This window comes from Mustela nivalis (assembly GCF_964662115.1).
Source record: "Mustela nivalis genome assembly, chromosome: 3".
Lineage (NCBI taxonomy): Eukaryota > Metazoa > Chordata > Mammalia > Carnivora > Mustelidae > Mustela > Mustela nivalis.
In genome coordinates, this window is record NC_139022.1 from 96,594,627 (window position 1) to 96,621,110 (window position 26,484).

The following is a 26,484-nucleotide window of genomic DNA, read 5'->3' on the forward strand; positions in this document are numbered from 1 at the left end:
TCTCTTACAGAGCATTCCTAGTTGGTATGCTGCATATTAATCAGTGTATCTGCTCAGAGAAGTTAAGGAGACCTGAATTCTTAAAGCTGACTTTTAGGGAAGAGACCGTTTAGGAGGTGAGTGTGAGACATAATCTTGAGGGAAAACATGGATGAAAACAGAAAGAACTGTCTTTTTGTGCTTGATTTCATTGTCCATTTTCCTTAAACTTGGTTTAAGTTCAGATCCTTTTCACAGCAGCTTGAAACTTGATATAGATGGTATAGAAGCAAGTGGACAACACATTATTTAGATTCTCTGATAGCTTAGCCATGACCATGTCCTGTCCAAATGTGGTAGTAATGTAGAGACAAAATGGGTAATGTCAAAAAGCTGTTTTCCTTTCGGAAGTAGAGTGCATGACAAATCGGTTTGGGAATAGTGTTGAAAACCCTATGAGCGGCAAACAAGAGTATGAGAAGGGATTTTTTTTTGGTCTTCTCTGCAATCTGCGTGTTTGGGCAGAAACAAAGGGAAGAAGATACTCTTGGTTAGATTGGTTAAGCATTGGTCCTCTTCTTACCTTTATAATTTAAACTGTAATCTTTCTAACTTGTGTTGCATGCATTGCTGCATTTCCTTTTTATGTGTGCTCTTATTTATTTTCATGGCAAATGCATTTTTAAACAGTCTCTGGGTTAATTATTGCCATTCATTAATTTTCATATTTCCATTTTAATGATATTTTCATTTATTCCTTTTGCTAGCTGGATTGCCTTTTGCAATTCTTACTTCAAGGCATACCCCCTTCCAACGAGGAATATTCTGTAATGATGAGTCCATCAAGTACCCTTACAAAGAAGACACCATACCTTATGCGTTATTAGGTGGAATAATCATTCCATTCAGTATTATTGTTGTAAGTCAAATCCACTTTTCCAAGTTTATCACTTTTGGGCAGTTGGCTTAATTTTGTGTTAATCTGTTAATGATTGAGTGCATAAATGTCCAAAACAATGTATTTTTTAAACATTTAATTGAAGGTGTTATTTGATCAAGATGATCCCAGCTATTTTAAGTGGAACCAAAGGAATAACAGTATATAATTAAAAGAACCTTACTGAATGTGTATAGCTTTTATGCTAATCTTTTCCAGTTCACTGTGATTTTTAAAGCTCTAATTTGCTGTTGTTATAGTAATCATGCAATAGATACATGTTATAGCAGTATGTTTTTTAGCACTCTTTATACCTAGGTTATTGCTTTATAATTTGTGGAATCTGTATGCATGTACCTACTTTCTAGTTACAGAGTTCTAAAAGAGAAGAATAACTAATGTCAAGACTTCATTCTAACCCCTGTTAAAGAATTTTTATATAATGCCAGAAAAGCCAGAGTTCTATCTATAATCAGCAGTGAACGCAAGAAATTTTTTACTGGTACTGAAACCTAAGAGTAACTATTGCTTTTAGGATTTCAGGTGGGAATGCTTAGAGATTGTGCTAAGAAGACGACATCAAGGGATTGCACTAGATTATTTAATAATTTCTCAATTGAGAGAGTCTATGACTTAGATTAAATAACTTTATGCTCCATGACTGATAACTTTAGAAAGAAGATTTATGTTGATTTAAAGTAGAAACTACGGCCCAACCAGGAGATAGGTCAATGAGATAACATGTATGCCTTGTCTGTTTTGGTGTTTATTGAAAAAAAGTCTTAATTTAGAAATTCAGTGTTTTATTCAAGAATTATCACAGCTCCTTATTAGCATTGAGAATGAATTAACTCATTATTTGTGGTATGTAATTAATAAAAGAAAACCTGTCTCATAAACATATTTGTTTTGTGGGACTGTGAGCTCTTGGAAGGCAGAGATGTTGCTTCATCTTCTTAGTACCCTCGCTGCCTGCCATGGAGCCGGGCATTGTGGAACCCGGCATGTCTTAGGTGTGGGAATGGCATGAGAGTAATTACATGGGGATATTGGTTAACCCTCCTTTAGTATGGTGAAGTTTTAAGAAATCAGCAGATCCCTTTAATCTAGACAGATCTTTACACTGAATTTTTACTACGGGAAGAACGAAAGCCAAGCCTATCAGTGTTCCTTTAGGAAGGCAGTAAGAGTAGACTTTTTAAAAAATATGTGTTTCTAAATAAATACAATCTTTTAAAAAATTTTTAAAAAAATTTTTTATTTTTTATTTTTTATTTTTTTATAAACATATAATATATTTTTATCCCCAGGGGTACAGGTCTGTGAATCACCAGGTTTACACACTTCACAGCACTCAACATAGCACATACCTTCCCCAATGTCCATAACCCCACCCCCCTTATCCTAACCCCCCTCCCCCAGCAACCCTCAGTTTGTTTTGTGAGATTAAGAGTCACTTATGGTTTGTCTCCCTCCTAATCCCATCTTGTTTCATTTATTCTTCTCCTACCCCCTTATTAAATAATATCTTTTTTTAAAAATGTGTGTTTCTGAGATACTATTTGAATTTAAAGTTTTTAGTAGGATACTTAGTTGCGAATAGAGTTGCCCCTCAAACAAGATGGGGTTAAGGGACACTGATACCTGATGCAGTCAGAAATTGGTGTTAAAAATTTGGACTCCCCCGCTGTGAAGTGTGTAAACCTGGTGATTCACAGACCTGTACCCCTGGGGATAAAAATATATGTTTATAAAAAATAAAAAATTAAAAAAAAATTTTGGACTCCCCCAAAACTTAACTACTAAGAGCCTGGTTGCCTGGAAGCCTTACTGAGAACATAAAGAATCAATTAGCACATATTTTTTTTTTTATGTTACATGTATTACACAATAAAGTCAGCTAGAGAAATGAAAATGTTAGTAAAATCCTAAAGAGAGAATACATTTACAGTACTGTATAATAAAAGTGGACTCACTCAGTTGAAACACGTGCTGTTAAAGGGTCAGCTGTAGTAGCTCGGTCCAGAAAAGATGCTCCCTTGGAGTACTCGAACCCTGCTGCAGGTGGACTTGTCTTTTAGTTCGGTTTGACTTTGTGTCTCAGTCAAAAGGATGCTGCACAAGCAAAACTACAGAAATCCAGTACAGACCAGGGGCCTGCAGCAGGACGGCACTCTGATGGCCAGGCTCCTGGAGTGTAGGTGTGGCCTGCATGAGTGCAGGGCCTGACTAGAACCCTCAGTGAGCAAGAACTCATTATTTGTATTTAATAAATTCCTAAGTTTTGACAATTTCACCATCAGCTCTGAGAAAGTTATCTCTGTGTTTAATAAAGCAATTACAAATTAAGTATAGAACAGACTTTTTAAAGGTGCTATGAAAGTACTATTTTTATATCAGCCATATCAGCCAACACTGCACAGGCTGATAGTTTTATGTACTAACTTAAAAAAATTTTCACTTTGTTTATTAACTCCCCTGATTGGAGGTAGCACTTGGTTAGACATGTAAAAAAAAAAAAAATGTTTAATTTTATTAACTAAAAAGTGAATCAGTTCTTTAAAAAAAAAAATGAGGACTGTGATTCAGACTTCCTACCAGGTCTTTGACCTGGCTTACAGATGATCCACAGTGATTGAGGGAGCCTGGTGGAGAACCAGAGTTAGTAGAGCTTCTCAGAAGCCATGGGAGAATTTCAATAAGGAGAAATAATCAGTGATGTCAAATACCGTGAGAGGTTAAGGTAAATGAGAGTTGATAAATACCTGTTTAATCCATTTTGACTTTTGAAAAAGATTCCGTAGAATAAAGGGAATGAAAGTAGTTTAAGATATTTAGGAAGAAGTAGAAGTACACCAGTGATTTTAGACTACACTTTTGGGAAGGTGGGTCCTGAAGGGGAGGCATATAATACAGGGACAGTATAGAGATGTATAAAATCATCTGGGTTGATGGAGCTATAAAAGAGATGGTGAGAAAATATTGTGGTGCCTAGGTTTTAAATGGTTTGAATTACATATATTTGGGTAATTATTAGCTTTGATCTTCAAAAGCATTTTGTTTTAATCCCCCAGACACTATCTTTAGTTCTTTAATAATTTATCCTATCTTTGGAGTATAAATAATGCATAAGAAGTGATCCCAGCTATAAGATAAGGCCACAGTCAGCTTAAGTGTAGACTTCACCAAAGACTAAGCATTGGCATAAATGGCTCAAAGGGCAGGACAAAGTGTTAAAATGAAACAAAAATATGGCTGTCATGAGTAGTGAAATGCTCAGACACATCCCTACATTTAGAAAGTCAGTTTAGAACTTGTCTCTTGTCTGTCTCAGTGAGGATGGAGGGCATAATAAAAAACAATACACGTTGACCAGCGACCAGCATTGGTCAGCTTTAGAGTCCCCCTGCCCTTTCCCAGCATCAAGGATTTTAAGTTTCAGCTTACCTTTGTGAATCAGTTTGTCATCTGTGCCCATGGCTCTGAATTGTCCTAGTGAGCTGACTTTCTGTCCCCAGTGTCGAGAACCAGGGTTTGGGTGGCCCTAAAGAATTGGAAAATAATTGAGTGCTTACACTCTTAAGAACAGCTGACAGCTGAAGTGTGAGAGTTTCAGCTGCTCAAATTGTGGTTGATTGGTGTAATTGGTATATATTGTAAATGATCAAAGAACAACTCCATAATGAAACACGAGAGAAATCCTCTCTTGGTGCACATCTCTAAAGGCAGTTGCTTGGACACCTTAACAGTCAGAGGAGACAGTATATATTTTAATACATGGATAACTAGGGCCGGTTGGAAGAACCTAAGTGCAGTTGCAGAGTGTGGTATCCCTAGAAGTGCACATGGCTTTTCTCTTCTGAGAGACCTCTTCTCAGGAAAGTATCTCATTAACTCATTCACATTAGTTAGTGCAATGGGGGAATATATTTTTCTGGGGCTTAATGTTTAAGGGTGTTTACTTTTTACCCATGAAGCACCCCTTTCAATTAAAAAATTTTTTTTTCGAGATTTTATTTATTTATTCGACAGAGATCACAAGTAGGCAGAGAGGCAGGCGGAGAGAGAGGGGGAAGCAGGCTCCCTGCCGAACAGAGAGCCCGTTGAGGGGCTCGATGCAGGGCTCGATCCCAGGACCCTGAGACCATGACCTGAGCCGAAGGCAGAGGCTTTAACCCACTGAGCCACCCAGGCGCCCCTCAATTAGAATTTCTAACCACCTACTCTGTTGAGGCCACTATGATGGTACTAGGTTTTTATTCGATGACTAAAACTTGATTCTTGCTTTTCTGGGATTCATAGTCTAGTTGTCAGAGTTTTAACATTCTAATTACAGAGCCATGGAGCTAAATGAAGAAAGAATTTTTGGCGTTAGGTTTTGTTTTTCTTTTTCCTTTAAAGATTTTATTTCTTTATCTGACAGAGAGCACAAGGTGGGAGCAGCAGGCAGAGGGAGAGGAAGAAGCAGGCTTCTCGCTGAGTGGGGAGTCTGATGTGGGGCTCGATTCTGGGACCTGGGATCGTGACAGATGCTTGGCCACTGAGCCACCCAGACCACCAAGTGCTCCTTTAGTGTTAGGTTCTTAAAAGCTCTTTTAGGAGGCAATCATTTATTTTACCTACAATAAGGTTCACCATGAAAATAATTAATCCACACTAAATGGAAATGTTTGAATGTTTTATACGATTGTTCATGTAAATTTAAGGTGAAGCAGCAAAACTAGTACTTAAGAAAAATTTCGTGAGTTCTATCTCCTCACTTCCCCAACATAAATAAGCAAGCTGATTCTTCTTGTTCTACTATTTATTTTGGTCACAGGTAGCTAGAATATGGATTATTTTATCAGCAAGTGTAATTTTGTACAAATTTTCTCCTCAGTATTTTTTGGATTTCTTAAGGTCTGTGAATTGTCAAGTACTGGGAAGGCTTTTCATGCCTTTAAACTCATTATAGCAGCATATGCTGGCTGACACACACTCTACTAGAATCTGGGAAGGCCTTGTCTTCACTTTTAGTGAGAAATAAAGTCAGTGAAAAATAAAGAGGGAAGAGTCACTTGAAATGTTTTCGTGGAGAAGGAGAGCATCAAATGTGTGTTTGGTCTGTTAATGAGACTTGTTAAGTCTTGTAAAGTCTGTTGAGTCTTGTTAACCAGGCCTCGGGTTCTGGAAACGCAGGGCTGGGAGGCTCTGTCTGCTGATCTCTGTCCTCTATACACTTTGGTTTCAGTGTTAGATCCCTGCTTTTATATTAGTTAGTTTACTCCCTGAAACTATTTTACTTCTTAAAATATGATGGATGTTTTTGATTCAGAGCAATTTTGGTTAAGAAGTACTGCCAGATCAAAAGTACTTACACAGGGGATACTCTAATTAGGAAAATTTGTGTTATTTGAACAAACCATGGTAAAAATTCATGATACATAGTTGCTTATTAAAATTCATTTTATTTGAGTACCAGAAAAGAAATAAGGTCTTATTGTTTCAGGTAGATTTGAAATTATTTTGGCCATTGTTTTATAAGCAGATCTGACTCCTTTTTTCATGGTTTAGAATTAGATATCCTGACTCTGCATTTGCAAATAAAAAAAGGGGAGTGTTTTTAAAATATTTTATTGTGATATAAAATTTTTTTTCTATTTTTTTAATTTTGTTTAAAGTGCCCAGTTGCTGTTTTAACATACTATTTTTCTGTTTCTTTTTCAGATGATTATTGGAGAAGTCCTGTCTGTTTACTATAACCTCTTGCACTCGAATTCCTTTATCAGGAATAACTACATAGCCACTATTTACAAAGCCATTGGAACATTTTTATTTGGTGCAGCTGCTAGTCAGTCCCTGACTGACATTGCCAAGTATTCAATAGGCAGACTGCGCCCTCACTTCCTGGATGTTTGTGACCTAGATTGGTCAAAAATCAACTGCAGTGTTGGTTACATTGAAAACTACATATGTCGAGGAAATGCACGGAAAGTGAAGGAGGGCAGGTGCGTGTTAAAACTTCAATGTTTGTTTTATCTTGTGTATTCCTGGAAAAGAAGGTTTCTTTACTTGCTTAGGGAGAGCCGCTAGTATAATCACTGGGAGGTTAACTGAGTTCATATTTTGACTTGTTATCTCTACTTTTTCTTTTTTCCCCATTTTACCCCTACTTTCTGTGTAAGAGCCTTTTAATGCAAGTCTTCCCATCTCTCATGAATAATTAAAATGAACGTCATAGGCCATATAGTGCAGGGCCAACAGACTTTTTCTTAAGGCACCAGGTAGGAAATATTTTAGGTTTTGTGGGCCATTTGGTTAATTTGACATCTGTACTGTTGTACAGCCATAGACAGTCCTTGAACGGATGGGTGTGGTTACATTCCAATAAAAGTTTATTAACAGAAACAGGCTGCTCCAGGGGTTATAGTTTGCTGACCCTCCACGTAGTCCAGCCTTGTATTAAGTTCTGCTCTGTCTCTTAGTATTCTTAGAATATATTTTTGGTAAGGAAATTTCATACATTGGCAGCTTTAGGACTTCAGGTTGCCTTCTTATAATGACCTTGTTAGGCTCCTTTCTACATGTGGCACGCTATTAGGCATGAATGAAATACAATGTTTGCAACCCAAAAGGTCCAACTCCTTTAATGTATAGATGAGCAAATGAAGGCCCAGTAACATTAGATAAAGCCACTAGGGGCACCTGGGTGGTTCAGTCCATTAAGCATCTGCTTTAGGCTCATGTTGTGATCCCATGGTCCTGGGATTGAGCCCCGCATTGGCTCCCTGCTCGGTGGGAAGCCAGCTTCTCCCTCTCTCTCTGCCCCCCACCCCCAGCTCATGCTCCCTCACTTTCTTTCTTTCTTTCTCAAGTAAATAAATAAAAATCTTTAAAAAAAAACAAAAAGCCACAATTCCTCATCTCAAGTTTCAGAATTATCAGCCTTACTTTTTTTTTTTTTTTAAGTATATTTTTTAAAAATACACTCTAAGAATACTAAGAGAGCAGAACTTAATACAAGGCTGGACTATGTGGAGGGTCAGCAAACTATAACCCCTGGAGCAGCCTGTTTCTGTTAATAAACTTTTATTGGAATAAACTTTTCTATACGATTGTTGTTCTCCTGTTCTAAAATAGCTATCACTTTAATTACTCATCAACCAACAGATACTTTTTCTGGGTAAAACACCCTTTGACTGTTCTTTATACATGATTCACAGGTACTTCATTGTCCTTGTTGGTTCTCTTATAAGCTACACAGGCCTTAGTAGCCCCCAATTTTTGCATGTAGTGGAGATAAAAAAAACACTTTATTTAACTAAGAGTATATACGGTGCTGTGTGCATGAAATCTGGCCATGAGCTAGATAGTTCTGGTTCTCATCTTCATGGAGCTTAGTCTAGCACAGAGGACTTAAATTTAAAAAGTGATGGTGGTGGAAGAGAATCTCCTTATTGATAACAAGGCCAGAGAATAGAGAGGCTGTTGGATGGCAAAGCTTAATGAATGAAGGAGGGAGGAATGGCTAATGTAGTAGGCAATTAATAGTGGAAGGCAGTATTGTTGATTTGAGATTAGGTAAGAAGGCATTTTTTAACAGGACTGGGGAAGAATGGTCCAGAAATGGCTTTGAGGAGTGATGAACTTACCAACATCAGCACTGGGCTCTGAGGGTGTGAGATGTGGAGATCTCATTCTCTGCTCTTATACCACTGCAGTGTCCTAGGGAAAGGTCTCAGATTTAACAACTAGGAGATGCAGTGACTTTTGGTAGAGAGTTTGAAGACTCAGAGAAACTCAGAGAAATACAGAGGACTATCCATGCCTATGTCTCCAGTAACATCTCCTGCATCACCACAATAGGAAAACTCTAACATTTTTTCTTGTCACAGTATTTAAGAAAGTCGGGTGATAAGGGCTTACCTAATGTCCCGAAAATATCATTATAACTGATTATTTAAGAAAATAGTTTCTTGGGACGCCTGGGTGGCTCAGTTGGTTAAGCAGCTGCCTTCGGCTCAGGTCATGATCCCAGCGTCCTGGGATCGAGTCCCACATCGGGCTTCTTGCTCGGCAGGGAGCCTGCTTCTCCCTCTGCCTCTGCCTACCATTCTGTCTGCCTGTGCTTGCTCTCTCCCCCTCTCTCTCTGATAAATAAATAAAATCTTAAAAAAAAAAAAAGAAAAAAAAAGAAAATAGTTTCTTCACACATATATTATTTCTCTGGTTTGGGTACATACATTTTAGCTCAAAAATTTCTTATAATAGTATGTCTTATTGAGAGATTTTTCTTTCTTACATGAGCCACTTGGATAAAACGTGATATATAATTTATTTTAAATGACATAAATATGATTACATTTTCCAGTCCATGTATGTTCTATTATATATGTATTGCTAGTGTATCTAAATTGACCAAGATATACTATACTATACTATACTATACTATAATATGGTACTTTTGACTTAAGTATACATAGTTTTTTACCCATTACACTTTAAAAGTTTCTTCAGCCTCCCATATTTTCAGTGAGATCTGTTGATAAGCTTTAGGGTTCTGAAGTGAGAAGGAAAATCAAATCTAGAAATGAAATTTTAAGAAAACTTTGTATCTTCCAAGAAAAAAATGGGATTTCCATTGGTATTTCCAGAATGAGTTAGTTGTTGCCACAGTTCCAGAGTTTTATAACTCTGGTTCATAACTGTGGCTTTGCATTGCTGTTCTGCTGTGAAGGCTAATTTCGTTGGATTCAGGCTTTCCTATTGCTTTTCTCTTGAATTTTTAGGTTGGGATGCCAAAAATACAAAAACATTTCAGTCTAGACATTGTCTGTAATGTATTAGGATCATAGTGTAATTTCCCCCTCTAATTTATTTATCTCTACAGCCTGTCCCCTGTACATTTATTTTAATTATAAAATTATAATGCTTGACATTGGAAAGAAAGGAACATAAGCACCCGAAATGAGTCATTTTTGTTGACTATAAATGAGTCAGAGTTACATCTGAGGGTAGAGTACTCTCTTACAATTTTGGCTTTTGGTCTCGATATTCGTTTTCTTATTTCCTTCTATTCCTCTCTCTGCCTTTCCTTTATATGTGCACACTCTGGTGCTCTTGTATCACTGATGTCAGAGGACTTTTACCAGGCTTCATTTGTGGCCCTGGGTCCTAAATATGGAAGTGAGAACATAAATGGATTAGAGTAGCATACTTATTAATTCCTTATTAGCTCCTATTCATTGTTTAAAATTAATACCTGGGCATTTACTATAAACGAAAAAGGGCTGTACTTGTAAATTTGGGACAGTCAGCTGCTCTTGCTTATGCCAATGAGAATGGCAGTCCTTTCCATTTGTGGGGGAAAAAAAATTACTAATGAGCACAGGCAGTTCAGACCTATAGCACTCTGCCCAGGTAAAGATTCTCTTTAGGGACTCCTTAGATCAGTGTCTCTCAAATGTTAGTGGTTCATTGGAAACACATATTTCAACATTTCATCCTCAGGTGGGGTGGGAGGTGAGGATATGTATTTCTAACACACTCCCAGATGCTGCTACCTCTGTGCTTGATCTCAGGACCGCACTTTGTGAGCCAGTGCTTAAAATCCCCAGGATGATGAAAACACGACCTCACATGGTATCTGTAACGTTAGGATGTTTGGCAGGGTGAATTTAAGATTGTGCACAACTAGCTGTGTTCCCAAATGACCTATCACTGCCACCAACTCAGGAACCTAGCCTGTAAGCCCTGGTGCTACTGGGGCCAGTTGCTCTGTGCCAGGAAACCCAAGGGGGCTGGACAAATCGGAAGCACAGCTCCTGGCGGGGTTTGCCAACACTTTTGTGGCACAAACTACAATAAACTGGTGGTGAGAGTAGTCACCAACTCAAGAGATGATGGTTTGGAAAAGAGAAAGGGAGAAATTTAGGGTGCTACCTACAAGGAGCTTGGTGATAGGCTCAGGCTTTTACCCACTGACCTCTCCATCAGCATGGCCGACTCCTTGTCCGAGTTACAGAGAGAGGTCAGGATGGAGTGCCTGCAAGAGAACAGGCAGGGAGGGCATGGTCATCGGAGGAGGGAATCACCGCACCATCATGGGCCGGGAAGGGGACGTGTGGGATGTGGTCGTGTAGGCATTCCATTGCTATCTGGGTTTTTCCCATCTGGCATTTGGGCTGTTCAGGTCTTCGCAAAATGTCATTGCCAGTGCCTGGAAAGTCTGGTAAGAAATAAGCACAATGGATTTTCGTTGGAGCATCAGTTAAGCAGTCTTGCCTATTTCTGGCTTTAACTGTTGGGGTCTGTAGTTGAGTAAGACAGCTCACTAACAGCTGCTCTGTTTTTGATACTACAGTATGGAAACTTTTGTCTTCTCTGAGAAATTCACTTTTTTCTGGCTTTTATTTAAATTCTGTTTGCTTAAGGGTAGACTCAGCATTCCTAATCAATTCTGAGCAGTTGGTCTTTGGCTATATAAATTAGATATCCAAAATAAATTTACTTCTTTTGGATTATGGCAGCTTTGTATTATTTAGATGTTTAATTGTGATATGTTTGGTTAAATGTGAGGCACAATTTTCCTTTTGTCTTTTTTTAATGCAAACCCTGTACAGGTAAATACAGCTGAATTTTGAGGGAGTGCCTTCTAAAAAGTAAAAACCCATTGTAATCAGACTGACTAGCTGTGGTGTTAAGTACCTGGCAAAACCTGCTTTACACTTTGAGAGAACGGCTGCTTCTTTGTGGTCTAATTGTAGACAGTACTGGACACTTCATGCATTCAGGAAGATTTATTCAGGCTTATCTAAACTTCCCGTGTGTATATGTCAGTAAACTAGCAGACAACCTTCATTTTATTCTTATATCTCCCGGGAGATAGCAACACATAGAATGAAAGAGGGGATCATTTTAAAAGATCCTTTACCCTGTGAATGGACATTAGCTCTTAGTGTATATAAAAGGAATTTGGCTTGAAGGCCAGCACCAATTTCCACCTCCTCTGTTCTGAATGTTAGCACGTGACACTTCTGGTTGCAGCTGCGACTCTTTCTTCAGTCTGGCTCTGACTCTGTTTGCCCCAGAATTTCTTACACTTCAGTCACATTGGAATCCTGTGGAGAGTTTGTTACAATACAAGATAGCTGGGCCTCACCCCTAGAGTTTCTGATTCAATGAGTCTGCATGCCAGGGAGCCCAAAAATTTTCGTTCCTAAAACATTCACAGATGGTGCTATGGCTGCTGACCTGAGAATCACAACTTCAGCCCTGCCATGAAGTTACTAAATTCAACTAACATCTATTGCTGTTAAGTCCTAGTCACTGTGGGTGTTACCTCCCCAAGCGCACACGTTGCTCTCGTGGGCTCACTGCACAGGGGCTGAGACGTGTTTGGAGACGGTGTGTGTGATAGATACGTGCCTTGAAGGAGTGAAGATGAAATGATGAAATTGGAGGATAATACTGCTTCCAGTAGAGGGGCATTTCGGAGGATAAGTAAGGTCTGAACGTTTAGAATTAGGACGGGGTATGTTTCAGGATGCAGGGAGCAGTAGGATCACAGGCAGGCAGGTAGGCTGGAGGCTTAGGGTATACAGGCAGTGTTTTACTGGATTTAGCTTCAGTAAAACCAGCATAATCTTCAGGGTTTTGTCAGCAGTTTGTTAATTTTTAAGGCAATCTGGGGCACTTAAGGCTGAAGAAACTTCTTTGTTTAGAAATAAAAGTGAAGTCACACCACATGATACCTAGTTAAATAGCTGTACACATTCTTACGCATACTTTTGATTTAGCCTATGTTGCATTTATACATTCCATATAATTTTGTTTTGATGTGGAATAAAAGCAAAAGTTTTTTTTCTCCCTTGAGATTTGGTTTAGTGCCTGATTGTCTTTCCTGAATGCATAATGAGTTGACTTGACATGTGGCTTTATTTTGGTCAAGGTATAGACTTGCAAAGACAAGATCCTTTCTTTACTTTCAGTGACTTCCTGCCACTATCTGTTGGTAAATACATGTATATCCTAATTTATTTTAAAACCAACCCCCCCCCCCCATAATAACACCCTTTAAGTTTAGATATTCGGTATTTCATGCCATTTCACAGCAGTGCTGTGTATTAAATATTAATGGGCTTCTAAATCATATGAACACATCATCAGCTGTTGACTTTCTATTGATGCTTTGTACCTTCACTTTAGAACTCTTGAATTCCCCAGTGCCAGCTTTGAAATATGACAAAAAAGGTGGGGGGACACCTGATTGGCTTAGTTGTTAAGTGTCTGCCTTCAGCTCAGGTCATGATCCCAGGGTCCTGGGATCCAGCCCCACATCAGACTCCCTGCTCAGCGGGAAGCCTGCTTCTCCCTCTCCCACTCCCCCTGCTTGTGTTCCCTCTCTTGCTGTGTCTCTCTCTGTCAAATAAATAAAATCTTAAAAAAAAAAAGAAAAAAAAGTCATGTAGTTACATTAGTCCTTTTTCCAGATAAAAATATAATGGATGGAGGGACAGCCCCAAGTGGCTTACTTGGTTGGGTGTGTGCCTTTGGCTGAGGTCATGATTCCAGGGTGCTGGGATTGAGCCCCACATTGGGTTCCCTGTTCAGTGGGAAATCTGCTTCTCCCTCTCCCTTCTGCCTCTCTCCCTTACTTGGGCTTTTTCTCTTTCTCTCTCAAATAAATAAAATCCTAAAAAGAAATATATTTGAGTGGTGTAAGCCTGAGTTTCCATTTAGAATAAATATAAACAGCATGCATTCAGTATTTTTACTTAATTAGAAAATAAATATTTTTCTTGAGGGGTAGGATGTGAGTTGAATTTGTGAAAAGTAAAACAAACCTGATGTATGGATTCTGTTGGCTTGTGTGATTCTTCAGTGTTTTTCCCGTTTTAAGTAGTCTTTATAATAAGAAAGTAGGAAAATCATTAACATTCTTTTGAGGTGACTGTCTCCACAGAGTGCCCAAACTCTTGACTTAATCCCAGGTGTTTTCCTAATCAAGCTCAAAATTACCTTTCTTCTCATTCCTCTCCCCTTGCCATTCAAAGTGTGGTCCTCTGCTCTGACCAGCAGGATGGACATCACCTGGGAGCTTGGTAGAGAGGTATAATCTTGGACCCCACTTCTGGTCTGCTCAACAAACTCTCCAATTTATGTTATAAATGAGTTTACATATGCACTTGAGAGCAAGATTATAGGATTGTTTAATCTTTTTCTTTTATGTTTATATCCTGTTAACCATAATATTTTCTTATGTAATCTACTGCAACTACATTGTATTGCTTCTGAGGTAATGTTTGGAAATTTATGAAGATGGACAGTTTTCAGTATTTTTGATTTATTGAAGAATAGAATTGAATCCTTAAAAATGAAGAAACTCTTCCAAGGCAATGGAAAGTAGGATTCAGGCAGTACCTAAAACCTTGTTATTTGTCATCCCTTGTTTTTGTTTTATTTTGTCTTTGTTTTTTGCCCACTTACATTTTTTTAAAGATTATATATATATATATATATATATATATATATATATATATATTTTAAAGATTTTTTCTTTATTTATCTGACAGAGATCACAAGTAGGCAGAGAGGAGGCAGGCAGAGAGAGAGGAGGAAGCAGGCTCCCTGCAGAGCAGACAGCCCGATGTGGGGCTCGATCCCAGGACCCTGGGATCATGACCCGAGCCGAAGGCAGAGGCTTAACCCACTGAGCCACCCAGGTGCCCCAAGATTATATTTTTAAGTAATCTCTACGGGGCTCAAACTCATAACCCCGAGATCAAGAGTCACACATTCTACCTGCTGAGCCAGCCAGGTGCCCCTGAGAAGGCTTTCAAAACTTAATTTGTTTTTGATTTACAATATATCTGTTACTTTATAGATACATTTGTTCCACTAATCTGACTGCCTTTGATCACAATGTAAAAAAAGTTTCTGGACATTTTATACACATTATTGAAATGCTTGCCGAAGGTGTTGGGAAGAGGCCTTAGGTACTGCAGGTTTAAGCTGACACATACTGATACTGCTCACAGGTTCTTACAGAAGGGCAGAAAGAGCAGGGGTGTTAGATTGCACTTCCTAATTCTCCAGAACTGTGATGATAAAGTCAGAATTTGTAATCACTGTAAGGGGAAAACACATCAGAGGTAAGATGTTAAAATCAGGTAACTTATCTTGCCATGATTATTGGCAGAGACTATTTAAGTTCAGCATAATTATATGATAACATTATTATGCAAAGGTAACATAGCTGTCGAAGCACAAACTGATTGAAGTGTACTTCTTGTGGAGGCACTCTATTATTGGTGCTTTGGTGGGGGAAGGGGTGGGGAAGCAGCAGAGGTGATTTGTGACATTGAAATATGAAAGGTATAAGAATTTTACATCTTCTAGAATAACTACATAAAAACTGATTTATCATTAAGACATTAGATTCTGTTTGAGCTTAAATGTATTGAGCACCTACTGTATGCTTATCTAGTGGTGGTGGGTGTTAAGGATTCAAGATGAGTTAAGGTGGGATCTCGGGGGTGCCTAGGTGGTTCAGTAGGTTAAAGCCTCTGCCTTCCACTCAGGTCATGATCTCAGGGTCCTGCATTCGAGCCCCGCATCAGGCTGTCTGCTCGGCAAGGAGCCTGCTTCCCTTGCCTCTCTGCCTACTTGTAATCTCTGTCTGTCTAATAAATAAATAAAATCTTAAAAAAAAAAAAAAGTGGGCTCTCAAGGAGTTGAGTGTTCACCAGCAATTTTTCTCTTGATTTGCTATACCTTCTGAATTTTTCTAATGGACGTTTCGTATGTAATTAAAACAAAGAAACAAACAAACATCAGACATTTCTGTTTATAAATCTTGTCCTACTCCTGCCCATGTTTGGATGGAATGGAAGAAGGAAGGACTATAGCAGATGATTTACTGTGGAAGGTGGGTTCAAGGATATATGTGTGCCGTACATCTCTCTCCTTTTGGAGAAAGGAAGAGCACTTCAGCCTAGTTGTTGAAGAAAGGTTTCTGGAAGGTAACAGTGGCTGCGGTGACTCTTGTGTTGTAATTATCCAGGAAAGTTGGGAAGCTCATTTCAGGTGCAGTGATGAAAAAACACAGCATGAAACATGACGTGTTTTGGGAATTGTAAGTAGTTGGGTAGCAGATGATGGTTCCAGACTAGCTGGTGGGCCTGATGAAGGGGCTTGATTACTCGAAGCTCAGCAGTGTACCAGTGAAGGACGTGAAGCAGGAGAGTAATGTGGTCATGATTTTGTCTTTATATTTGTAACAAGTAGTCTGCTTTCCTCCACTTCATTCAAATCTAAATATACTAAAATGGATTTCTAATTATTATATGATCTAAGCTTTCATTTCTTTTAAAGCAAAAGGACTTGAGATACTAAAGGAAATGTCACTCTAGTGCTTTTGTCCGTTAGGTAGAAAGGTTGTCCAAGTGCAGTACCGTGGCACTCAGCTTGTCCTCTGGTAACACTGTCTCTGGTGATGTCATCTGCTCGAATCCGAAAGGAACCCAGAGTGACCTGTCTGGTCAGCTTCCTGTTGGGCTCTAATAATTTCATATGTGCGTGGGCTTTTGCATTTTCTCTTGCCACTCTCAGTGCATGTCAGAAGTTTTATAGTAGTTTAATTGTATAGACTTGTACTGGTATCTTCGACAGTCATCTTACCTGGGTGGTGAAGAGTTAATGGTGATTTCATGGTCTGCGTCAGGGTGGGAAGTGGAGTGTACTGGCCAGATTTAACAGGCTTTCTTGGCCTTCTTGCTGTCTTTTTTGGGAGAGGGCTGAAAGTAGAGGTGTGGCAGTCTTACCTCTGGCTAGATTCCTGCTCCTTAAAAAACACCTTAGAAGGCAATTTAGAAGTCTGCCTTCCTTCTGACTGCCTCTAAATTCTTCTGCCTTGTGGCAAGGTAGTTTTCCTTGTTCAGTGTTTTAAAAGGGGGTTGGGGGAGGAAGGAGGTAAGGAGTTACTAGTTACAGGCATTGGAACGCCTCAAAGTTACGTCCCGTCCCTCGTGTAACCTGCCAGTTGCCCTTTGTTTCTTTTTAACTCTTTGATAATGCCACGTTGGTGATTTGGAGTCTTTTTGCACCAAGGAATCAGTTTTTCCCTCCTGCTGTAGGAAACCTGTGACGGCTCTTCTCCTGCTTCGTGCACTTATGTCTGTTTTACTCTTCTATCCGTAACCTCTCTCATTTTCCCGTCTTCGCTCAACTGTCAGAGACCCAGTTTCCCTGCTCAGAGTGTAGAAGTAGAACCATTTATTCCCAGTCATCTGATTTTCAAGGCACACCCAGTTTTACTTTCCTTTATCTCCGAGTTCTCAACAACTTCTCCTTTTTAGATTCCTTCTTTTCAAACGAGTCTCCCATAAACAGAAGACATGCGATCATTTGTTTTTAATCATCAACTGGTTTATTTAATCAAGAGTTTAAAATACCTTGTACACATATCAGTTATGTCCTACTTTTTACCCCTCTCTTTTTCCATTTTCCACGGTCTTGCTCATTTCTCTCCTTTAAGTTTCATGATACGGTATCTATAGATATTAGATTATTTGGTATATAAGTCACTGACAGTAGTGGCTGTGAACTGGTATTTGATGCTGACGCATTAATATTAATGAATAAAATAGGATACTCAGATCTGTTTTATTTTAGTTAGGCATGTCACTTTTATATGTGAAGTAGCTAATCGACTCCATATAAATACAGTGTAGCTTTAAATGGAAACCTAGTAAAATCTTTCTAAAAATAATTTAAGGAATATATGACAGGATTTTTGTTGCTAGTGAACTAATCTCTCAGTCTCTGGTTCAAGCAAATAAGATGAATTTACATTATTTTTGTTGTATTTTACTTAATTTTGTTTGGGATCATCTTACATTCTTTTGCCATTTATCATCTTCATCTTTATCTCTGTACTCTTCGGGAGAAAAGATACCCCGTGGTTCTTGTATATCTACACATCTGTAGAAATCTGATCTTTCTCCTCTCCAAACACATATGTCAAAATCACTTGTTTACTGCTCTGTTACTTGTTATAATCAATAGTTAATATGCTGAATTTCAGTGGTGTGACATTAAGTGCATATATTTTTGTGGAAACACGACATATGATATTTAAAAATACACGAATGTCAGAACGTTTCATTGAGAGATGTAAGAACAAGTTTCCCGGGGTTGAGACCCAGTGGGGCTCTGGACACGAATCTGTAGGCAGGGAGCTGCACGTGGGTCCTGAGGGCTGGCTGCCGGGCAGCTCTGAATGCAAGTGTTGTTCGGAAGGAATTCAGGTGCATGTGTGCGTGTGGGTTTAGTGGAGAGAGGGTTTGTAGGAAATTTGTAGCAGGCATATCAGAGAATTTGACTATCATTTTTTATATTTTTAAATATTTATATAAAAATATATAAAATCCCAGTAATGACATGTTATGTTTGCAATATTATCACTGTAAAATGTGACAGATTTTTTAAAAAAGATTTTTATTCATTTATTTGACAGATCACAAATAGGCAGAGAGGCAGGCAGAGAGAGGAGAAGCAGGCTCCCTGCTGAGCAGAGAGACTGATGCGGGGCTTGATCTCAGGACCCTGAGATCATGATCTGAGCCAAAGGCAGAGGCTTAATGCACTGAGCCACCCAGGCGCCCCTGAAAGATTATTTTTTAACCCTCATTTGATACCTTTCCCCGGAGTGACTATTAACAGTTTGTCCTATCAGTTGCTTTCTGTGTATTTTACACTAAGTGTGAAGTTGTATGCTTTTATGTGGTTTAAATAAGTGACGTATTTTAAAATATTTATTTTATTTAAAATAAAATATTTCCTGTAGATTTTGTTGTCACTTCACATAGTTATTTAATCGATTTTAATTAATTTACGGTATTCAGAAGAAGAGTGAGAAAACCATCATCTTCAAGTTGCTGGCTGTGTTACTTCAAACATCTTTGTGCTTGTGTGTGTTTCTCTAGGATAGATGTCTTCAAGTGGAACTACTGGGTCAGAAAATACTGTGGGTTTACATATAGATAGATACTGTCAGATCTCCTTTGAAAAGTATGCACTCCTATCAGTGCGTTGTGGAACTACCCATTTTCCCCATTCACTACCTACTTGACTTCCCCGGTATATTAGATGTGAAATTTTTAAAGATAATAGCCTGACAGCTCATTGCCTGAGCATTTTGCACAGCTATTGGTTGTAAAAATCCTTTTGAAACAAAGTGGGACAAATACTTGGGAAATTATTCCTTTGTGCATTTGTTGGGGACATTTGTTATAACTTTCTCATAGGGTCATTCTATGTTTAAAGGTTACCACAGAAGGGAGTTTTATTTACCCTGTCCTTCAGGTTAATTTGCTGTTGTGTAAACTTTCTAATCAGGAAATAACATTTGGAGAAAAGGCTTCATGTTGCAGTTTTACTTCCTTTTGTTTCGGCCTTTAGAGTGTACAAAGGAGAAATGAATATTCTCTTAAAATGCTTATCTGCATATTGACATTTGCCTTTTCACAGATGATCTAAGTTCTTCGTGTACTAACTTCACACACGGTGCCGTGTGTGAATCGTGCCTCCTGTTCTTTCTCACGGTGGCTCCTTGCTGGGAGATGCCGGCGTTCTGCTGCTGGGTCTCCCGGCCCTGCACCTGAGTGGGGGATCCTGGCCTTCTGGGAAAAAGCTGGGAGGGCTTGGATTTGATCCTCAAAGCGATGGGACTTGGGAGCCAGTGAGTGAACCTGTGGGAGGGTCAGGGTCTCTGTCTAAAAATAGGATCAACAGCCCCCACCATGGGGATTTCTGGGAAGAGTGGAAGTACTGGGGATTAGATACCTGTGCATAAAAGGGGCTCAGTAGCTTAGAACCGTTGTCTTATGACAGCTTTTCTGCCTTAAAATAATTTAGGAATCGGTTTCAGGATGATCTTTAAGGAAAGGAAGGAAGTTCTGAATTGCCCCAGAGTCAACTTTGCCATACCCAGTGAACTGGCGGGAAAGTAAGAATTAGAAACATTGTGAACACTGACCACTTTAAAATGAAAACAAACTATTTTTTTGCCAGACTATGTCTCCTAATAAAGCATTTGATTTGAGATAACATTTTATTAGTCCTAATTTTTTTTTTTTTTTTTAAGATTTTGAGAGAAAGAGACTGTGCAAACACGAGCAGGGGGTCGGGCAGAGGGAGACGCAGGCCCCCACTGAGCAGGGAGCCCCCACGTGGGGCTCAATCCCAGGACCTCAGGATCATGACCTGAACTGAAGGCAGATCCTTAATCTACTGAGCCACCCAGGTACGCCTTGTCCAAATTCTTGTTTTAAAAAAGACTGCCTCAGGGTGCTTGGGTGGCTCAGTGGGTTAAAGCCTCTGCCTTCAGCTCTGGTCATGATCTTAGGGTCCTGGGATGGAGTCCCTCCTCAGGCTCTCTGTTCAGCAAGGAGCCTGCTTCCTCCTCTCTCTCTGCCTGCCTCTCTGCCTACTTGTGATCTTTCTCTGTGTGTCAAATAAATAAATAAAATCTTAAAAAAAAAAAAAAGACTGCCTCTATTTCTGGCAATATGGAGGATTAGAAACACTGATAGAGTTGGATGTGCTAGGTAATACATTACACACACACGTATGCACATGTTGGTATTATATATATAAACACATTTAAATATATATAAACACATATAAATAAATCTTTGTAAATAAATAGCCAAGCTGACGAGAGAGTAAAGGAATTTTCATGATGTTGGAATTCGTTAATGCTGTTGATCTGATGTGTACCTGAAGGTATGTGCCAATTCTTGGTAGCCTAGAGCCTCAGTTTTGATGGGACTCTGAACATGAGGCTAGTGCAGGGTAGACAGAGGGGAGACCCAAGGATAATTTAAGGACTCCCAAAGGGCACATCTTCCTGGCGGGGGAGGAGACTGCTGTCAGAAAGAGTTCTTAACTACAGGACCATAGTCAACATTGTTCTGGTGCCAGAATACATACTATATATGTGGGGCTTTAAAAAAAAATTTTTTTTTTTTGATGGATTGCTACTGAACCCAGCAGGAGAGAACACACATCTTTGCTGGAAGACCTCTTTTTGTTTATTTATTTATTTTTTAAAGATTTTATTTATTTATTTGGCAGACTGAGATCACAAGTAGGTAGAGAGGCAGGCAGAGAGAGAGGAGGAAGCAGGCTCCCTGCTGAGCAGAGAGCCCGATGTGGGGCCCGATCCCAGGACCTTGAGACCATGACCTGAGCCGAAGGCAGAGGCCCAACCCACTGAGCCACCCAGGCGCCCCTTTGCTGGACAAACTCTTTTTAAACCAAGGCTTCCAAGATTCCCCACAGATGGAGTATCAAGGACATGAGTTCATATTGTCCTGTGAAGGAACATACATAGAAACAAGTTCCCCTAAGTGAGAGTCAGGAGATACAACAAACTACATAAGCTCTCAAAGGTTGCAGATAGTAGAATTACCATATAGAATATAAAATCAATATATCTACTGTGTAGAAATAAATCAGAGACTGAGAATATGATGAAGGATAAACAGGATCAAAATTGACCATAGTTTGAAAAAAGGACCAAAGAGATCTTTAATAAATGATACATACATATTTAAATTAAAAAGTAGACTGATAAAGTACTTTAGACACAGCAAAAGTGAGAGCTGAAATGGAAGATAGGCAAAGATTGAAAGTACAAAAAAAATGGTTAAGAGATAGGAGAGGATAGGATGAAAATGTCAAACGTGTTGAAGCAATCTCAGAAAAAGAAAGGATGGAAGATACAGAACAAATTTATAAACAAAACAACAAAAAAACAAAGTTATGATGGCTGAGACCTGTTCAAAAGTGGCGAAGTATATAAATGGGAAGCCAATGAATACTAAATTGATAAATAAAAAGACATTCCTACTGGATACATGATCATTGAGACAAGAATATTGACCTTGATGGTGGAGGGGAGGGTAAGTACAAAAAAGGACAGGTAACCTAGAAAGGAATGGCAGACAACTAGATTCTATTTTAATAGCAAATGTAGAAGTCAAAAAAGTGACGAGAAAAAAATTTATCCTACAATTCTGTATTAAGGAAAACCATCATTCAAGAATGAATGTAAAGTAGATCTTTTAAACTAAAAGAATAGCTAAAGGGATAACTCTTCTGTGCGTTTTAACTCTGGTGAGTTGGGAGGAAGAAAGAAAATCAGAGGGCTGGGAAGAGCAGTGAGAATTTTAGGAGGTTGTGATTTAACCTCCCCATGAGCTCCAAAATGCCATTTAAAAAATTAAACACTTTATGTGAGTTGCTTGCGTCTGATGACTGATAAGGGTTAGATTTGGCTGTCTTTGCAGTTTATAAGGCTGAATATTTATGTAGATGTTGGAAAACAGAGATGGAAGAATGATGGGTTGAGTGGGAACTCATGGGCCCTGTGGGGAGTGGATGGCTGTAAACACTCACGAAGGCTATGATATTAGGGTGCAGGCTAAGCAGCTCTCCCAGGAGAAAGGGCTGCCCTGGCTAACAAAAGAAAACAAAAATCTTAAATCTGCCATTTGGAAAAGAATGCTCTCCATAGTAAGTTACCTTGTCAGACTTGCCTTCTTGCTCAGTGTAATAGGCCATGTCTGCGCTAGTCACATAGCTGTCTTTCTGAATATATTTTATCTCTGTAAATATTCTTTCTGGAGAGACTGCCTTAAGCTTTGAATGGAAAGCTAGCTCAAATTGTTTACCTGTCTATCTACATCTAAGAACGGGGTGACATGCCGGGGCCAAAATCGTAAACACTTCAGTGAGGTTACTGTGATGAAAACGGTCTGCATTTTGGCTACTTCTGGAATTGTATTTTATTTTATTATTTTTTTAAAGATTTTATTTGTTTATTTGAGAGAGAGACAATGAGAGAGAGCATGAGTGAGGAGAAGGGTAGAGAGAGAAGCAGGCTCCCTGTGGAGCTGGGAGCCCGATGCGGGACTCGATCCCGGGACTCCGGGATCATGACCTGAGCCAAAGGCAGTCGTCCAACCAACTGAGCCACCCAGGCGTCCCTATTTTTATTATTACTATTTTTTAAGGATTTTAAGCCCTAGATCAAGTCACATGCTCCACTGACTGAGCCAGCCAGGCACCCCTACTTTGGGGATTTTTATTCAATTACTCATAAAATTATTTGTTCATTTGTGAGTTTAAGACATAATAAAGAGCTATATCTCCTAGAGATCCCAGTAAAGAGATGTGTATGGAATATGAAAATAACCTGAATTTGTATTTTGGTGTCTTATTCTGTTTTAATAGTTGGTAAAAGTCCATTCTACCATGATTGTTTGATCACCTACAGTGAGTAAAGAGGTCAAATAGAGTTCTCCCACCAACTTTTTTTTTTTTTTTAAGATTTTATTTATTTATTTGACAGACAGAGATCACAAGCAGGCAGAGAGGCAGGCAGAAAGAGAGGAAGGGAAGCAGGCTCCCTGCTGAGCAGAGAGCCTGACTCCGACTCCGGGGTTTGGATCCTAGAACCCTGGGCTAATGACCTGAGCTGAAGGCAGATGCTTAATGACTGAGCCACCCAGGTGCCCTAGAGCTCTCTCTCTCTCTTTTTTAAAGGTTTTATTTATTTATTTGACAGGCAGAGATCACAAGTAGGCAGAGAGGCAGGCAGAGAGAGAGAGAGAGAGAGAGAGGAGGAGGAGGAAGCAGGCTCCCTGCTGAGCAGAGAGCCCGATGCGGGGCTCGATCCCAGGACCCTGGGGTCATGACCTGAGCCGAAGGCAGAGGCTTTAACCCACTGAGCCACCCAGGCGCCCCCCCCTGCCCTAGAGCTCTTATTTTATGTGTTTTAATCCCTGTTTGTTGAGGTCAGAGGTTATTCCTTGACTGGTTCTATACTGAATAAAATACCTCCTTATGTATTCGGAATAAAAATTGAAACCGTTTTGTTTTCAACTAATGAAATCTCCTTGTGACTGAATCAGAACTGTTTAAAACTATTAACGTAGGTTTGGAATTTACAGTTTTGTGGCATAGTGTATAGTGAATACTCTGAAGATGAAGTCTTAGTGAAGCTCTGAGCTTGCTTGGCTTTGAGAACATTTCTCTGATCGTGGTCATGCTGGCTTGATGGGATGTGACAGTTCTTGAAATTGGCTTTTGTTAACTTGTAGGTTCTTCAGTATAACTTACTGAAGTGTAAAATGTATAGAACTCTGCTCTAATTATCTAATTTAAAGTAAGGACTTCTACTAATCTATTCTCTACAGCCAAACAGTTGGTGAGGCTAAAAGTGATTTATTTTTCTTGTTTCATATAGATTAAATCCATGGTAATTATCAGGTTTAATTAGGTAATTCCTAGTTGGTACTAGAAATTGAAAATATTCATTTTCTTAGCTATGTATCTGATTATGAAAAAGACTATCATAATTCTTGCTAGATCATCATCGGTACATGCTTAAGAAAATCTCCACTCCCACCTTCCCTCAGTTGCCAAACATAACACAGATGACTTTCTGATCTGTGTTTTAATTTCACCTCTCTGAATCCAGGCAACCAAATTCCTTTCCAATCAAACAGGGTGTAATAAGTAAGATACTTTAAAGCCTGCCCTTCTGAGTTATGTTCATATTCATAGGCAGGAGAAGCATTCTCATTATTTGCTTGATGTATCCTTTGCATGGAGTTACTTTTACTGGACCGAATGTACTTGCCTTTTCAGTTCCCATGGCCAGCACTCCATAAGCAGAACCTAGATCATGGATGCTAGTAAGCTTCTCCCTTTTCCAAAAGGGGCCATAAAATTAAGTTTTGCAAGCATTCTGTCACTTTGGGTGGGAAGACGATACTCACATGTTGATAGAATATAATGTTGGAAAGTGTAGATTCATCTGGCACACGAACATCAGCGCACAGTTTGAAAATAAATGTCAAACAAGCATTTTCATCTGGTGGGAATTCTGAGGTGAGAGGTGTGCCTGTTAAAAGGGCTAAAATACCACTTCTACTTTTTTTTTAAATTTATTTTCTTTTTGAAGAAGTAGTTAACTTCTGAGTATTCTAAAGCAGGTATTACTAGCACTCAGGGGCAAACCCTTCAGGTAGAAAATAAAACTTAAGTTATGGTCCTTTAAGTGTACGTGTCCTGAAGCCAGACCATTTATATACCAGTTGTGGCTTGCGGAGTATTACTTCAGAAATGTTCGTGTCGGGTTTTTCCCTGCTGGAAGTCTCAGTACTAGGGCACCCCTCCCCACTCCTGTAATTGGCCAGGGTGAGGGGGCCAGGTGTCTGCTCCACCACAGTAAGATTTAGGACAGCAAGATGATTGTGCCCGCCTAGGAAAGGAAATTGACCTTTGTCTTCTTTCTCTCCTAGGTTGTCTTTTTACTCGGGCCACTCTTCATTCTCCATGTACTGCATGCTCTTCGTGGCAGTAAGTACTCTGCGCTGGTCTCCGCTGGGTTGCGCGCTCATGTGTTCCGCCTCAGGGTCCTCTTCCGTTCGGCCAGCTCCGTGCGGCATCCTCCGGAGCTTGGCTTGTGTGGTTCGGAGACGGGCCTCCGGTGCTTCTCTCGCAGCCAGTCACTACTGGGTGTAGAGGCGGCAGACAGGCACACTCGCTGTATGGGTGGTGAATCGGGGTTTTCAGGACCGTACAGGGTCTTTCCGGATGAAGGTGGTGCTTCCTTCCGGTGGGAGAAACCTAATCAAGTCTGCCATCCTGGTGCTCAGAGTCAGTGGACGTGGGCCCTTACTTTGGGACATATTTTCTGCAACATACCAGCAGCTTCTCTGTCATCACCGCAGGTCCCTGCTCTGAAGAACTGGGCCAAGGTGGCTGTGCTGGGCAATGACCTGACCCTAATTGGGAGCCCTGACCTTAGGAGCTCAGGGGGCCCCTGTCCTGTGCCGGGGGTTGCTGGGTTTAGGGGTGGAGCTTCCAAATTTGTGGACTGTGAAGGCAGTGGTTGTTACTCCTTGAGTAGGTTTTGTCTTCCTTCCACTTTCTGAAATACTTGATTGACTGCTTTCCATGGGTCTAGAAAGGTTTCAGTTTCTGGAAGAAGTAGTTGCTGCTCAGGGAGCTTAGCATCTTTCTGGTTGGGAGGTTCAGTTGTGTCTGCTAACCTCAACAGCAGTCTGCCAGTCGGCACTTGCAGCATACAAAGGGGACAGTGAAGAGGGAAAACATATTTGCATCCACATTTTGCATCTCTAGAGATGAGTGTTTATCCAGTGTCACTTAAGGAAGATAGGCTTTAGGTCATATACTCCAATCCCTGTGAGTCTTTCTCTATAAAATTATCAAAATTTGTTGGGAAAGAGGGGACATCTCTACCCTAAATGATCAGCTACAATTTTTGTCTTAACTTTGTTAGTGGATTTTTATGTGGTTATATTCTGTGTGAATTTGCTCTTTGCTCTTTTTTCCCCACTCTCCTTGGTCACATTCTGTGCTCTAGTATTTAATGCTTACATTATAGGTCTAGAATATGTAATAGAATAGACTGTTGGGAGTTAGTTTGGTCTCACTTGGAGAATTTTTTTTTTTTAAAGATTTTTATTTATTTATTTGACAGAGAGAAA

General features: G+C 39.6%; 1 protein-coding gene across 3 annotated transcripts in view; it reads left to right on the plus strand.

The window, feature by feature from the left end:
• PLPP1 (phospholipid phosphatase 1) overlaps window positions 1-26,484 on the plus strand; it is a 94,479-nt gene that overhangs the window by 58,188 nt on the left and 9,807 nt on the right. The window contains exons 2-4 of one of the 3 annotated variants that reach the window (XR_014310401.1): window positions 747-898; window positions 6,623-6,903; window positions 25,273-26,423. Coding sequence is in view for 2 of the 3 variants with exons in the window: in XM_082726010.1 (XP_082582136.1) it covers window positions 747-898; window positions 6,623-6,903; window positions 25,273-25,330 (491 nt within the window). In the remaining variant the exon portion in view is untranslated. The remainder of the gene's footprint in view (window positions 1-746; window positions 899-6,622; window positions 6,904-25,272; window positions 26,424-26,484) is intronic. The other 2 variants (XM_082726010.1, XM_082726009.1) reach the window with 2 other exon arrangements.